We start from the raw sequence: 15,371 nt of genomic DNA on the forward strand, positions 1-15,371 counted from the left end.
AAAAATGTACTCCCAGATAAAAAGCAAATGCGTATGCACTCCTCAGCTGCCACTATGGGCAGCTCCCTCATTACATGCACTTAAATGTTAGAAGATGGGGCTGGATTGATAGAAAAAGGAGGCACTGCAGCCTACAACGGCAAATCTGCCGGTGCGACCCCCCTCCTGCCAGCTGGAAGCCTATGTCTCATACATCGCAATGCACATTTCTGCAAGCCCCTGCAGAGATTTCACTTCCCAGTGGTCTCCCTCCTGCACAGTGTCATTTCAGAAGCGTGCAGGGATTTGTGTGTGTGCACACGTGTGCGCGCAGAAGAAAGGGTATAATGAGCTATAGGGGATTCAGCAAGGGGACTGCAGCAGTAGGACAGCTGAAATGAAAGGCCTAAATGAAGCTGAAAAATGATTTTAAAAGGTCATCTGTCCCGCTACTTTTGTTCTCACTTTAAATTGATGCTCAGATACTGGAGCTGACTCAGAATTCAAGTCTGTATGACAAGCCCATCCTGTTCTCTCATGAGATGTAAATCACACTGCAAAATTACAGCAAAAATGAAGCCAGATTCTCCATTGCCCCAGGGTATATCGAGATTAATGCCTTTGACAATGGAGGCATTGGGGTAAAAGACAACAAAATATTTGGTCCATTATGCAGAATAATTTGCAGCAGGCAAGATTTCCTTCTCACTTGCATTAAAGGTTACCCCACTGTGACTCTGCTGATGACAGCGCTGCTGCTGCTCTGACGAGCAGTAGAGCCTGCCCTCCTAGCACCAAGATGCCCAGCAGAACACATCCCTAGTGCCGGACACTCAGTGAGCATAAGGTTTCTCTCTTGCCTTCCCCAGACCTAGCTGGGGGCAGGGGACTATCTGGAAGTGCCTGTTTGACTCTGGAAAACACGCTTCATTTCTGTCAGGACACTAATCTTAACCAAGCACAGTTGGTGCCACCTAAACAAGGAGATTAAATAACAGAGATACACATGATAAGAGAAGTAAAACAACAAAGCAAAGCACTGGAGAGAAATTTCAGTCCCAAGCCCCTTCTGGGAGAATCAAAAGAGTTAAAATAAAACCAGCAGGGCCACAACTGAAAATTCATGCAAAAGCTCCTATGGCCTGGTGTGTCCTTGCATGTCACAGCAGCTGGCATAGCTTGCTAGATAAATACACTTTAGAGGACTGATTAACTTGTCGTCTTGCAGCCCCTTCTCCTGCTGTTCATCAGCGCCTAGAAATAGAGCTTTCCAGCTGATTATATCATTCACGTCTGGATCAGGGCAAAGGGTCTGAATGTTTAAAATGCTGCGGATGAAGCCAATATGATGCTGGCTTCCCAGCAGACCAGTTTTCAGGTGCAGCCACACCAGCAATGGTTTGTTTACTGAAAGCTCCGACTATAGGATGAGGCACCATGTTTCCAGGGCTACAGAGCACCTCATCCTGCAGGCTGCTCACTGAAATCAGCGGAAAGAGCTAAAAAAGGCACAAAGATAAAACAGGAGCGTGCCCAAACCAGGTGCAGCATCCAACCCAAATGTACCTCTGGAATAGGAAATCAGAGGCAAGAAAGTGAGGGTAGGCACAGTTATCCTTAAGGAAGGATAGGCACAGTTATCCCTGCCAGAGGGTAGCCCTGGCTCTCACCACCTGCTCGAGGTGATGGGAGCAGAGTGGGAAGACCAGGTACAGCTCTCCTTAACATCTAGGTGAGAGTCCTTGAGACGCATGTCTATGACCCTAATTTCCTCCCTCCGGGTAGAAGAGCAGCTCTTCCCCATGATGATATGCGAGCATCCTGTGCCACGCTGTCCTGCACAGTCCCCGCGGCCAGGGAGGCAGAGCTGATGCTGGGCTGCCAAGGTCCAGCTGTCCCAGTACCTGTGTCCACCCTTCACACCGGCACTGGCACTCAGGAGCAGAACAACGTCTCTGTTGGGTTTGATTTCGGCCGGGCCAGTTCCTCCAGCACATGGCCGCACGAGTGCTGGGTGCTGGCCCACGCACAGGGGCAGGAGCGAGCTCGGACAGGGTAGGGATGTCCTGCCAGCTCAGAGGGACCAGGTGGCTGTGGTCCCTCCACCCCTGGCTCGGACTGCTCCCCGTTTGCAGTACCACAGGCAATGCCACCTCACCATCACACCACTCTCTGCTTGTTCCCACGTCCCGGGACTTCCCCCAGCCTCGTGCCGTGGAGGATCCACCAAACCCAACGGTTGGTACACCAGGTCGCACAGCGACTCCGGTGCCGTGGGAGGCATCACCGACCAACGGCAACAGCCTCAGGTTTGGCTTTACAAGGGATTGTTTCGGTCTGGCCCCAAGAGGCTCCATGCAAGAAGCCCCATGCCCTCCCACCAGTGGCATGGACACTGTAGCAGGGGTTTAGCCCCACAGCGTCGGTTTTATGGCTTGTCCCCACTCCAGGAGCTCCATGCAGGGGAGGGGACAAGGCCAGGCTCTGCCTTGTGGGGCAGGGAACGATGGGGCAGCTGGACTCGGCAAGCTGCGGTTCTCAAATCCTCCCTAACATCTCCCCAGACAGTCTGGGAGGGACACCTGGGCTGAGCTAGGAAAACACACTGCTCCCTGCTCTGCTGAATAACTGCTCTTACCCTGCCTTTCAAGAAGCAGCTACGCTTAAGTCAAAGGACACAAATTATCTCAAGCAATTTTTGCCTTTGCCAGCTGAGTTGCAGGCTACGCGACACTTTGTCAAGGAAAAAGTCAATCCAATAACGCGGGACCTTCTTCGGAAGTCCTCTCGCAGCCTAAGCTCTTCCTCTAGATTTAATAAGAAACAATGCGTACCAGCCATAACTAAAAACATTGATTGAGGACTAATCCGTGGCGATCCCCAGCTGCCCCCACAGCCCTGATGTCACCCACTGGCAGGGCTGACAGCCCCCAGAGCCCCCGCCCCAAGTGGAAGCCCCAGCACTCAGGACCATGCACAGCACGAACATCCACGGCTCAGGACCCTCCATGCCACAAGGCTTCATGCCCCGGCAGCCCCGCACACCGCCAGACCGCCGGCACAGCTCCCTGTGTCCCGGCATGGGGCAGACACCCCACCACGCAGCCTCAGCGCATGGGTCCCACACCAGGAGCAGCCATCCGGTGATGGTTTTCAAGCGCCCAGCACCCATCCAGACAGCAAGAGAAAACACCAGATAACTTTCTGAAACCTGGGAAGTTGACAAAAGCTGAGGGTGCTTCCTCAGACTGCCCAGTATAAGCAGCCCAGATAGGCACAAGGAAGCACAACCGATCCAGACGCGATTCCCAAGCCCGAGGACAGACCAGCGCTGCCCTGTGCTGCCGGGAGCTTTCACCCAGCTGCCACCCGGCAGGGACGGGAAATGCTTCCTAGGGTTTTACAGTAGACATGACCACGTGGAGCTGTGACGTGGTGGCCCCATCTCCATCCCCATCCCCACCTCCTCCCCGCTGGAGGGGAGTGGATGCCAGGGCCGGCCCCGGGGTCAGCCCAGGGGGTGAGGGTGGGACGTCTGATACGGGGCCAAACTCCTGCTGGTAACGAGCATGGGGAACGCTGGAAGAGCTGAGATGAGAGCAGAGCACCAGTGCTAAAGGGATATTCAATTTACAGTGTAAAAGCTTGGCTTGGATCTACGGCAGATTGATTGCTAAAAAGGCAATTTTATTTAAATTAACTTCCAATTTAAATTTCAGAAGCAGGAACACACTGAGCCTCTGGGTTATTAAAGCTATAATTTGGAAAGGGGCGATTTTCTCCTTTAGACGAGCATCACCAGTGGTGCTCCAGCAAATTATTAACATACCACAACAGCCTAGTCAAAGCTAAGCGAATTGTAAAGTATTGCAACGTTTATCGTATTACTCAAACGCAGGCGTCCCAGGATGCGGAGAAGTAGTGGCATTGCTCCAGACGTGAGAGGTGATGAAGAGCCAAGGGACGAAGCCAGCTGAGGGCACTGGGACAGCCGAATGCTTTAGCCAGGCTGCCAGCCTCCTCACATACACGTGCCTCCAGGCATGGCATGGCTGCAGCCTACCTGCCCTGCACGCGTCCCCCTCCTGGACACCAGCAGAGGAGGGTGCCCCAACTCCAGCCGTGGGCAAGCCATGGCTAGCAAGTGTCAGCCGCTGGTGGAGGAGACTCAGAGCCTGCCGGGAGGGGCGGCTGAGACTGTGCTGAACACCGATGCCTAAAGACCCCCCAGGGTCACTCAATAAAGCAAGGCTCAGCCTGGGGAACTGGAGGCGAGACGGTCTGAGCCTGGCCTGAGCCCCATGCTTGCCCACGCTGCCGGGGAGCGCCGCAAACACGACGCACGCAGAGCCAACGCTCCAGGGCGGCCCTTCAGCTCTCCATCTGCTGAGCCTTTGGAAGCGAGATGCGTATCACTGCATTTCCAACTGCGGAGACTCCCCAAGGCCAGGCAGCACGTCAGTGACGCCGAGCAGTGCCGTCCTCCGAGCTGCGCCCCTCCTGCTGGGGCAGCACTGCCAAACCCAGGCCATCTGCCTCCATCCCCGGGAGAAGAAGGAAAACAACATCAACAGCACCGCGACGTAGGAAGGTGTCCCAAAGCAGCAAAGACTGATGGGCCTTACCTTCATCTGCAGCGCGTCGTCACACTGCGAGTGGTTGGAGACGCAGGTGTAGGTGGAGGGGCACCAGTGACACTTCCACCTGGTCGAGAGGCAGCTGGTGCATCTGAAATGGCAAAGGTGCCATGAGAGAAGCAGATTTCAGGCTGCTCAGGGGAGCCAAACCTCAACCGTGCAATCAATCTTCACACATTGTGTTCACTCTTTAATGGTGCCCAGAAAAACCCATGGCAGGTGCTGGGTTTTCCTCTCCTCCTCTCCCTGGGAGCTGGCAGGGGATGCGGGCAGAGCCCACCAACCCGTGCCACTCCGAGGGCAGGTCCGGGGCATCACTGCCTGCAGTGCCACTGCCTGGCCCCAGACCACAGCAGACCGGGAGCCACCCTCCCCTGCTTAGCAAAACATGCTCTTTTCCCCAGAAAACACCCTTTTCCCCCATCTGCCTTTCCAGGGACAGATGTAATGCTCCTGAAAGGTGGATGAATTTCTGTGGGTGGCACGAGACCCTTCCCCTCCAGCCCACCGTGTCAATGAAGGGTATGCGGCTGCTCCCACCTTGGGCTGGAAGGGGCGACAGAGCAGAGGGAACGCGTCCCTCCCTCCCTCCCTGGCCCAAACCCCCCGCCCCCAGGGATCGCTGGGGAGGCCGGCTTCACTGCCTAAGGGTTAACAGAACAAGCTTTATATAAAAATACTGTTCACATTTAAAAAAACCCCACCACGTCCAGATGGCTCGAGATGCCGCGAGGACCCTCCTTTGTAAATCCCTGGCAGCACAGCCCCTGCGCTTCTGCCAAATCCTGCCCAGGCTCCCAGCTGCCCCGCTGGCAGGGCAGCCGCGCTCCCCCATTAACCCCACGCAGGGGGACCCTCGTCCGGCTGCGCGCGTGCACCCTCCCGGCCTCAATCCACTCCATCTGCCTCCACTGCCCCGGTGCCACGCGGCCAGCGCGGTGCCACCCGCACCCTGCCACTGCCTGCGGCCCGGGTCACTTACGCTCTCTTCGGGTAAATGTTTCCAGTTCTTTTGCAATCGTAGATGGTGAAATTGGCCCGGATAATGTTTTTGCTGTTGACCCGGAGAGCAGTTTCGACGACCACGTGGTCTGAGAGAATCAAGCCAAAGAATATTGGGTTGCAAGAGCCTCTCGCTTGCGCTCACACTTAGAAGACAAGACAGACCCTTGGGAAAACAGGGGCTAAATCTGATTTGTTTTCTCCAGGGCTTCCTCCGAGCTGCATTTCAGAGCCTGGACCATTCATCTTTTGCCCTCTGACTTTCAGCTCTTCCCTCTTAAATCAATGCTTTACATCACCCTCACCAGAAAAGAACATTGCGACTTTCAGCAGAAAATTCCAGCTTGTTGTGCAAGTGTTAATTAGCAGAGTTAATTATTGTCTTCGCTTACAGTTGGTGCTAAATGATATTTAAAAAAAAATGTGGTAATTAAAACATGTTAGTTATCATGTTTTAAAACCCCGCTTACTTTCCCCATGACAACAAACCCACAGAGAAGAGTGGAAATCCCTTTTTTGGCTACTTAACACGCTATACTAACTCCCCCTCTCCCAAAAATTGCTTAATATTTTTTTCTTTGCAATTTTGCCATATAAGCACCAGGGACAAGAGACAATGCCTCTTTCAGAATATGTACAATAAATCAGTGCATTGGATTCCAGAAATTCATTTGGACATTGCAGTAACCAACAATACAGAACAGTTAATGATCTCCCATTCTTTGGATAGCTAGGGAGAAAAACAATGCAGCTTTATAAACTTGCCTATGAAGAGTGGGATTTTCAAAAGGACTGGCTAATTCTTCTCCTACTGAAGTCAGCCATCTTCAATAGAGCATTCACTCCAGGCTTGAAAGATGAAAATTTAACCAGCACTCAAGTCTGGAATGAAGCATCGAACTTCTCAGAAGGAACTATAAAATGGGGCTGTCTCAGTCGCTAAACGGCCAGTATCAGATCTGGTCAGCTCGGTCATCAAGGCTCGGCTGACTTCAATCAGATCTGCAGGTGTTTGTCACCTCCGGAACACAGCTCCATGGAGCCTCAAGATGGGCATCCCGTTTGGTACCATCTGACAACAGGGGGATACTAGAAGACCTCAGTCTGGCTTTTGATTGCATAAACAGGATTAAGAGTTTCTGAGCTGCCTTTAGGTACACACTTGCTCTTCTTCCAGAACTTCTCCTGAAAGGTAGCGCATGTTCGGGAGGGAAATTAAACAAAAGCAATTGAAAATATCAATATGAGTAGCAACATTATTTCCCCAGGGCTAAAACATTTTTGTTTTAGTACTTACTAAATCTAAAGCAGAAGCTCTAACCAGATAAATCTTAATAAAATAAGTACATGAACTGGCTTTTAAATTCTGATGTTTAAAACAAAAATTGATAGGTTTGAGATACTGTCAATTTGTGTTAAGATGGTGGAACTCCTACACTTTAAAGTCATATGCCATATAAAACAGAAGCAGCTTGGGTCTTTTTTTCCCTGTATGCATTATCTGCACATACAATTGGAAAAAAGAAAAAAGCCTGTGAAAAATGATGTCCACAAAAGTGGTTAGAATGAACCGAGCTTGTTTTCCTCTACATACCTTGGTCGTCTGGAAACGCTGGATATTTCTCACGTGGAAGTAAACTGCAATAAATAAATTGGTTTACATAATCTCCAGCAACTCTGGCTACCGTGTGGATATTATTTCCATAGTCACATGAAATATTTGTTCCATTCAGGTTCGGGATAGTCCCATTTATTTGTATTATCAGGGCCTATATTGGACAAAAAATAGATCAGTTATTATCACAGAAAATTATATTTAGAATTTGTCCATGTTTTACAAGCTTTTCATAGGCTAGCGATTCCAAAACAAGTCCACAGATAGCTGTTTTCTTTCATTTTATGCACTCTGAACTTGAAAACCCATCTGCATACGAAACCTCATTTCAGCAATAAGAGCTCTGTCACCACGAACTCCAGCAACTGCATGAAAACCCAGCCCAGGCCCTCCTTGGGCGACCACTCGGAGGAAGCAGGACGCAAAGGCTAAACCCTCCCCAGCCGCCCCGGCTGTCCTTGACCCACGCTGCCCGCACAAGACCTGTCTGTCCCGCTCCCGCGTCCTCCTGGGCTGGGCTCCCACCCGGCTGCCTCCCAAAGCTCTGGGGAGGGAGGAGGAGGAGGAGGAGGAAGAGCAGAATAAAACTAACCCCTGCTTCCGAGTGCCTGAGCCTCCCAGCACCCACGAGTCCACAGCAGGGACCAGGGACAGGAGGTGTTGAGCTGGCGGGAGCCTGCTGGGAGGGCCGCGGGGGTCCGGCCGCAAGCCAGCATCCTCCGCCCGCACACAAGGGCCGCGCTGGCTGCAGGGGTTTCTTCTTGCAGTCAGCCTCCGAGGGGAAGGGACGGAAGTTTTGCAGAAAGGGAATGCTTTTGAGAAGGGAGACTCAGGAAAACGCGCAGCCCACGTGCTCAGCTGGCTTCCCCTGCAGTCAGCAGGGTGACTCCCTGGGGACCCCAGCCCACGGCTCCCGTGCGGCAGAAGTGGAGCCGGACCGGTGCTAGGGTCCCATGGGATCCCTCTCTCCAGCTCTGGTCTGGGCTCTGCCTGTTTATGAGCGATTTCCCCACGTTAGGGCTGGTCGAGAAGTTTGGCACAGGGACATTTTTGCCACTGGGAGAGGGTCTGTCTTTAAATGAAAAATATTTTGATGAAAACATTTAAAATTAAATTTAAATATTGTTAAAAATAGCAACAATACAAAACCAGAAAATGAATTGATTTAGCTGTCTGCAGCTGATCTTCTGTACTTCGAAATTTTGCAAATCTCTCCAGTGTGTTTAGTGCAGCAGCTTTAGAAGTCCTGTTCACCTACAGGCTCAGCAGCTGGCGTCCTGCTGGCTTCTAGGGTGCCGAGGCCTGAGTCACCTCCAGGCGCTTTTGAGAACCTTGGCCTGACTCCGTAGCATACAACAGAGCTCAGCGTCCCCACAACCCATATTGAAGCCACATGAAGCTGTGCTGCTATGCTAGAGGAGCATGGATATTTATCACCCCTGAGAGCTGGTAATGACTCTGTGGGACACTGCACATGATTAACTTGGTATTCACATCAAACGCACCGGGTTCTCTTTGTCGATATTAATCTCGGGCTCCAAGATGGTCATGGAAGGGCACTGCTGTACTCCTTCACTTGCACTTGCCCAGAAGTTGGCCCCTGTGAAATTTGTGCACTCATGCTGCAGAGAACACCTGCAACAAACAGGGGAACAATTTGTGGTTGATTATTTTTAAAACAGGTGATAACAATGTTTACTTCCCTGTGAGGGAATATCCTGAGAAAATCCTGTGCCTACATATTTTTCCTCCATCCATGCAGCTAAGCCTAAAGCTTTGCTGCTATATTTAAAGTGTCTGGTTGCCATGATAAGAGCACTTACTCCCACCAGCATCAACAGGGCACCAGGATTCAGGGTAAGCCAGAGCAGGCCAGGCTGAACCCAGAACTGAAGAGGAGGTGACATTTTGTCCGACTTCTTCAATTTGTAAACACAGAGTCTAATTTTGTAAATCCCTTTCTGAGTGTTGATTGTTTCCTACTCATAAGTGATAACTGCAAGGGCAAAAGACGATCTCTAAGAGGGTGTTGGCTCTCTCAGTCGCATGGTTGGATGCCTGCAAGATACTCTTTGCAGTGGCAGCTGACTGCAGCATAACAAAGCAGCTACAGTTAAATCCTGGCTCTGAAGAGCACCCCAACCTTTTGAGACCAGATGCAATTCCTTTTAAAAGCACGTATTTCGTAAGAAATGGACAAAGACTAACGGTAGTATGACTGTGTGGAAATACTAAAGGCATCAGAAATTATTGCCTGGGCTCGAGGGCCAAAGAACACGCCAAAGCACACCAGGACACAACCAGTCCTACCTGGTCTCCATGGTGCACCACCCGCAGTAAGCATCAGCGGCAGCCAGGCACTCCGTGCACGTCAAGTACTGGTTGCAGGCAGCCACCTTCACCCGCGTCATCTGCACAACAACAGCACAACTGCTTCCAAATGTTTTACAACATCACAGAAACACTCAACCGGACTGGGATGCGCTGGTATGGCCACGTGTAGCTAGTGATGAGACACCAGCATCTTGGGCTACTTCACCCATCAGCCTGGACCAAGCCTTACAGAACGGACAACAAGGAGCAGACCCTGGCACCGTCGTCCTCCACCCCACACCGCTCAGAAGCAGGTGGTCTCTGTATGACCAGCCTGCATGGGGACCGGCACAGGCAGCTGCCCGCTGCCCTGCCGGTGCCCCCAGCAGAGCCCGTCCCAGCCTGGGGGCCACGCACGCCAGGGCAGGTAAGGACGCCCAAGGGACAGGGCTTGCTGCCGCCAGCGTAGTCGCCCCGTGGGGTGCACGGCAGTGCTGAGCTGAGCTGCTCCTTTTCAGCCGGCACCTTGGCAATAGAATTGTGATGGTCAGGCTACGGAGAGTGACACCACACCTTTCTGATGTGTCAGAGGAGATGGTTTCACAGCTTGTCTCTCCCTGTGAAAAGCTCTCTCAGACCTGCAGAAAACTCCTTTCTAGACAGAGCTGAACACTATCTGGCTATTTACAAAATGACCAGAAAGCAACACCACTCTGGAAACTTTAATTTGTAAAGAAATCAAAGTACCTCTGGGGACTTGCTCAGCAGGAGCAGTTAGAGGGAAAGCATGTGTTTGCTTCTGCTTTTTCCTCCCTCGACTTCTAAACATTTGTAAAGGAAAACCGAGTCATTCGGTACAGCAGGGACTGACAACGTGAGGTGCTGAGAGCCCTGAGCTCCCACCACGCAAGCGCACCTTTGACTGTGGGCTCCTTGGCCTGACCCCTGCTCTACCCGCAGCCCTGCGGTGCACAGCAACCCCCACCCCAACCCCGCTGAGCTCCTGGGGAGCTTCCCAGGATGCTAATTCCACCTAAGAAAAATCAATTCATCTCGTTTATTGGAAAAGAAACAGAGGAGAGCATCACAAGTGCTGCACTGGGTGTTTGATCAAGCCCGAATGAGGTGCACAGCCCAGCCTGGGAGCTGAGATGAGACAGTCTGAAACATCAGCTAAAGAGGCATCCCAGGAGGGTTCTGTGAAATGATAATGACCAATCTGCAGGGAATTAGGGCTTGGAAAATATAAATGCAACATATAACATTTGTAGTTGTGCATCTGTTTTGACAGATTAAAAAGTAATTCAGGGCAAACCACCAGCGCCTGGAGCGCTCAGCTCTCATCTTCCTCCCCTGCTCACTTGATGGAGATGAGACTGCATGTTTCTACCTGCTGCGGCATTCCTGGTCTCCGTAGAGATCCCTCCTCCCATCCAGCCCTCCTGCCGGCCAGGCTGAGCAGAAATCTCCCCCAAGGATCATTTCTGACAGGCAGACTTTTTGTCTGTTGGATTTCCCAAAAGTGTCCTTAAAGACTGTGTACTGTAATTTTCAGGTTTCTATACAGGAACAACCTCTGCTTATTTCTTCACTCATATAAGTGGGATCAGTTTCAGTATCTTTTGCTCTCCTTTCTGCCTGGCCACCACAAAGACAAGAAAGCCTGACAAGCCAGTCTGCTCAGCATGACCCCCACCCCATGCAGGAGAATGGACAGGCAGATGTACCCCTCCAGAAAGCCCTTTGACACCCCAGCCAAAGCTCTGAACTTCTTGGCTCTGCCCATTAAAGTTAAAGCAAATTTTATTGTCCCTTCCTGCCCCCAGCTTACTGCTGAACGCTAATTCAAATGCATGATGTTCAAAGGACTATTTTGCTGAAGACTAAAGATCTCACCTGATAGGAGGTCATCAGATAGAGGTAGGTAGAATCAGAAGGGTCGAACTGCATGATGGGGTGGACAGGCTCTCCGTAAGCCACCGAAATGGATCTCCTGCTAATAACCTTCATGGTACTGTCCAGATTAATCTGTAGTGAGAAGAAGCCACTCACTGAGACCATTTTTCAAACACTATGGGGAGAAGATTACTTTTCCTCTGTTATAAACAAGAATCAAAGTGGTATCTAATGCTGTTCCACATTTTCAAGTGCTGTAAATCTCTACACACTTTGCAGGCTGCACACACAGAGCTTTACTGAAAAGCCAGCTCTGTGCCACAGGGAAGGCACTAAGTGGTCCAGAAAGCTCAGGCCATGGCCAGGAGCCCTGCTCAGTGATGAACAACCCTCGCAGCCCTTGGTCCCTCTGTTTAAAGCCCTCTGTTTGAAAGGCTGCCTGGAAAACTTCTCATCTAAAACTTCCCATCTACCCACTGCACGGCTCAACTGCAAGGCTGTTTCCAGCAGGCCACTGCAGTGTTACTCTTGCCTTACCCTAACGTAAGTGGCACCAGCCTTCAGCCCTGTTACACACATATGTGCATTTCTCTTACAAAGAACGATGCATTTCCAAAGCTTAATGAAAAACAGTGAAAATCAGCAACAGGGCTGTACAACATGGCATCCCCTTCTCCCTGCGTATTTGGAAATTAAGTGTTGTCATTCCTGGCCAAAAGAAGCTTTTATCCCTGCTAACTCCAGAAGACCGTGGCAGCTGCCGCAGGAGAGCCGAGTCCTACCTTGCCTCATGAATCACCAGCTGAAGCGCTGGCAGTGATGGAAGAGGCTGCAAAGCATCAGCCTGCCTTTCAGATCTCAGAATGTCTTGGCATTTGACTTGAAAACTCAGCAAATTAAATGTGGCATTGCTGAGAGGAAATAACAATAGGGCTACACAATTTTGCATGACAGTCACTGTTCAGCTTAAAACAGAAAGGGAGCAAGGAAAATTTCTACCTCCTTACTAGCAAGGGAAGGCAATAATTGTAAGGACCCAGCGCGTCTCTGCTTTCTAAAGTCTGGATTAATTAATTAACATAGGATTAATTAATTCTTGCACTACAGCAGCACTGACATGTCCTAGTAAGATAGCACAAGCTCAAAGCAGAGGGCTTCCCTCTGCTAAGAACCATATGCAAGCACTGCAAGCTACTATGCAGAAAAAGAAGGGAACTATCATTATCCCCATTTTAAAAGCTGGCTATCCAGAAGCTCAATAATTTGCCTGCGATCACCCAAGATGCCCATGAGCCAAGACCCAACACCCTCCACTTTAGCTTTGTGACCATCCTCTCTCTTCTTGCTAAGCTTTGCTCTACGCTTGGCTGTTTCTAGGCGCTTGTCTCTAGGTCCCTCTGCCTCCTGGGCTTGTTTACCCTACGCTTTCACTGCGCAGGCACGTTCCCTGGATCCCCGTGAGCTGTGGGCCCCAGGGGAGAGCCACCACAGCAGCGCAGAGGGGCAGAGACCACCAATACTTTCACTGGAGCAGGGCTGGGGCACGCCGGAGGACACGTGCTGCACTGGCGCTGGCAAGAACAGAGTGGGCTGAAGTTCTGGGTAACCCCAGGACAGCACCTTGCCTACAGACTTCCAGACCTGGATACGTGAGGACATGCCAGAACAGACCCTTCCCACCCCCCACCTCCTTCAAGGGCATTGCATCCTGGCACACCTTGCCCTGGCCACCGCTTCCCAAGTACTGCTCTTCCTCTAACGACTGCTGGATGTGGCACTGATAATGGCCCTCGTGAAATGCCCGTCTGCAGCCTATCTGATTAATTCCCCATACATAGCCCTGGCAGCCATAATTGCTGCTGGCAGGAGCCGGTTGAGCACTATTTCTGCCCCTTTGCTGTCTTTTCTCAGGCAGCAAATCTGAATGATAACTCACGCAAAGTATCTTGTATGCTGTGCCAAATAACAAGGAGCCCCGAAGGTAAAAGGGCTTCTGGTTATGCAGCTGTGTTGTAGAATTAGATTAGAGCTATCTGAGCAAATTATCCCAGCAAAGGGTAGCCAGGAGCCTCTCCCTAATGGAGGCGCAACAGATAAGGCTGCTTTCTCTGAGATGATAATGGAAGCAGAGCTGTTAATACTGTGTGAACAGGGGCTGCGCTGCGTGTGGCATGTGCCTCTCCAGCCCAGTGCACCTGGCCGGGGTGCCAGTTTCTTCCCACCCTTACGAATTACCTGCCCCTGCAGGCAAAAATCAAAGCTGTGAGTTTCTTTATGATGGTTCCCACATTTCTGCCAGGAGCACTTGGACGCAAGGGAAGAGATTGGATCAGTTTTCTTCTCTCCAAGCATTTTGATCCAGTATTCCACATTATGCACCACTCACCCCAGGCTGAGACAAAGCAGGTATCAGCTGTGTCTCTGCTCCAGGGCTTTTTTCCCCTCCTCTCCTCTATGGACTTTCGCTGCTGAGAGTACATCAAACTGTTGTGGCTGGCTGGAATCAAAACTTTTTTTGGCAAACTTCAAGCGCTAAAGTTACTGAAACCTTGGCCTTACATCTTGCCTCTGGAGCCAGGGTGTTGCATTGCCCTACATTGCCTTTGGCACATTATTTAAAACAGATACTCCATCAGATGCATGGATTCACACCTGCTTTGGACTCAGCTGTGATGAAGCATCTCTTGGTGATTCCCCTGTCTACATGGAGCCTTCAAAAGCCATCAGCTCGGAGGGAGAATTTATTAGAAGAGCTGTTAATAATTAAATGCTGCACAATAACATTTCCAGTATAGGGTTTATCAAGAACATCCTGCTCGCATAGCAGCCTTGAACAGTAATTAACGGCCACCAGTCACCAGGCAGCATATATCACTGCACAGATTACAGCAGCATCCAATTACTCCTTCATTGCCAAATGAAAGCAGGCGCTCAGACAAACTTGACAACAGACATTGTCCTCTGTGCAAACAGAGGTGCTGGACGGGGAAGCCCCACTGCCCTCCCTGTCACCCCCACGTTGGTGCTGCCACGCTCCACTTGCCTTCAGGAGTCCTCCGCTGGCAGTGCCCAGGAACACAACGGTGTAGTTATTGACGCTGGCAACCGCCACCGCGGTCAGGCCGCTGTAGGTGAACACGGGGGTTGCTGTGACGGGGTTCACGATGGCCAGTGGGTGCTGAAGGTGCGCTGCTCCACAGTCCAGCTGCTCCGGCTGCAGCTGCGGAGAGACACACACGTCAGTGGGCTGCAGCAAACACCAGCAGGTCCCCCCCGCCATCGCTGCCTCGGGCTCAGTGTGGGCAAACTGCTGTGCCCAGGGAAAGCTCCTCACTACCGAGTGATGGAATAGGAACATGTAATGGGTTAATACGGGAGCAAAGAGCTGTAATAGAATCTTCTTTGTGCTTGCCAGATCTACCCTCGGAGCCAAATCCAGAGCAGGCTTTGCTGGAGACGGGCTGTCAGAGGAGCTCTGCCCTCGCCCATGCTATAGGCAGGATCAGGGCAGCACCGGGATTGCTGCCGGAGCCATCCAGGTGCAGGGCACCCCAGGAGGGCGTCCTCCAGCCAAAGGCCCGTTTACTGCAGCAGCACCCGCAGCTCAACACAAAAGTCTGGCGCAACAGTAAAAGGGGACGGGGGGGTCCTTGCCCCCTTCTCCCACCAAAGCAGTCGGAGGTCTCTTCTCCAGCATGGTGCTGGAAGCCCCTCGCCAGCGGGGGCTGCGCTGCAAGGGATGTTTCTCAGCCCGTCGAAGACAAACCCTCCCCAGTGGCCGCCTGCTCTTGCAGAGGTGGTTGCTCTGCCCGCAGAGGGCTGGTCCTGCGCACCGCCCCAGTGCTGCCATGGGTGCCCCTTCCCACAGGTCAGCGTTTGGGATCGGCACTCGGGAGCATGCGGAGCCGTGCTCAGCTGGGGTGGCTGCA

General features: G+C 51.7%; 1 protein-coding gene across 1 annotated transcript in view; it reads right to left on the reverse strand.

Annotated features, from left to right (window-relative positions):
* Positions 1–15,371, reverse strand: part of PLXND1 (plexin D1) — an 86,101-nt gene that overhangs the window by 50,547 nt on the left and 20,183 nt on the right. The window contains exons 2-8 of the mRNA XM_049826750.1: positions 14,486–14,662; positions 11,443–11,574; positions 9,544–9,644; positions 8,739–8,868; positions 7,213–7,387; positions 5,599–5,707; positions 4,605–4,707 (exon numbers count right to left, since the gene is read on the reverse strand). Of these exons, the coding sequence (XP_049682707.1) occupies positions 4,605–4,707; positions 5,599–5,707; positions 7,213–7,387; positions 8,739–8,868; positions 9,544–9,644; positions 11,443–11,574; positions 14,486–14,662 (927 nt within the window). The remainder of the gene's footprint in view (positions 1–4,604; positions 4,708–5,598; positions 5,708–7,212; positions 7,388–8,738; positions 8,869–9,543; positions 9,645–11,442; positions 11,575–14,485; positions 14,663–15,371) is intronic.

Source organism: Accipiter gentilis, chromosome 23 (genome assembly GCF_929443795.1).
Source record: "Accipiter gentilis chromosome 23, bAccGen1.1, whole genome shotgun sequence".
In the NCBI taxonomy this organism is placed as follows: Eukaryota; Metazoa; Chordata; class Aves; order Accipitriformes; family Accipitridae; genus Astur; species Astur gentilis.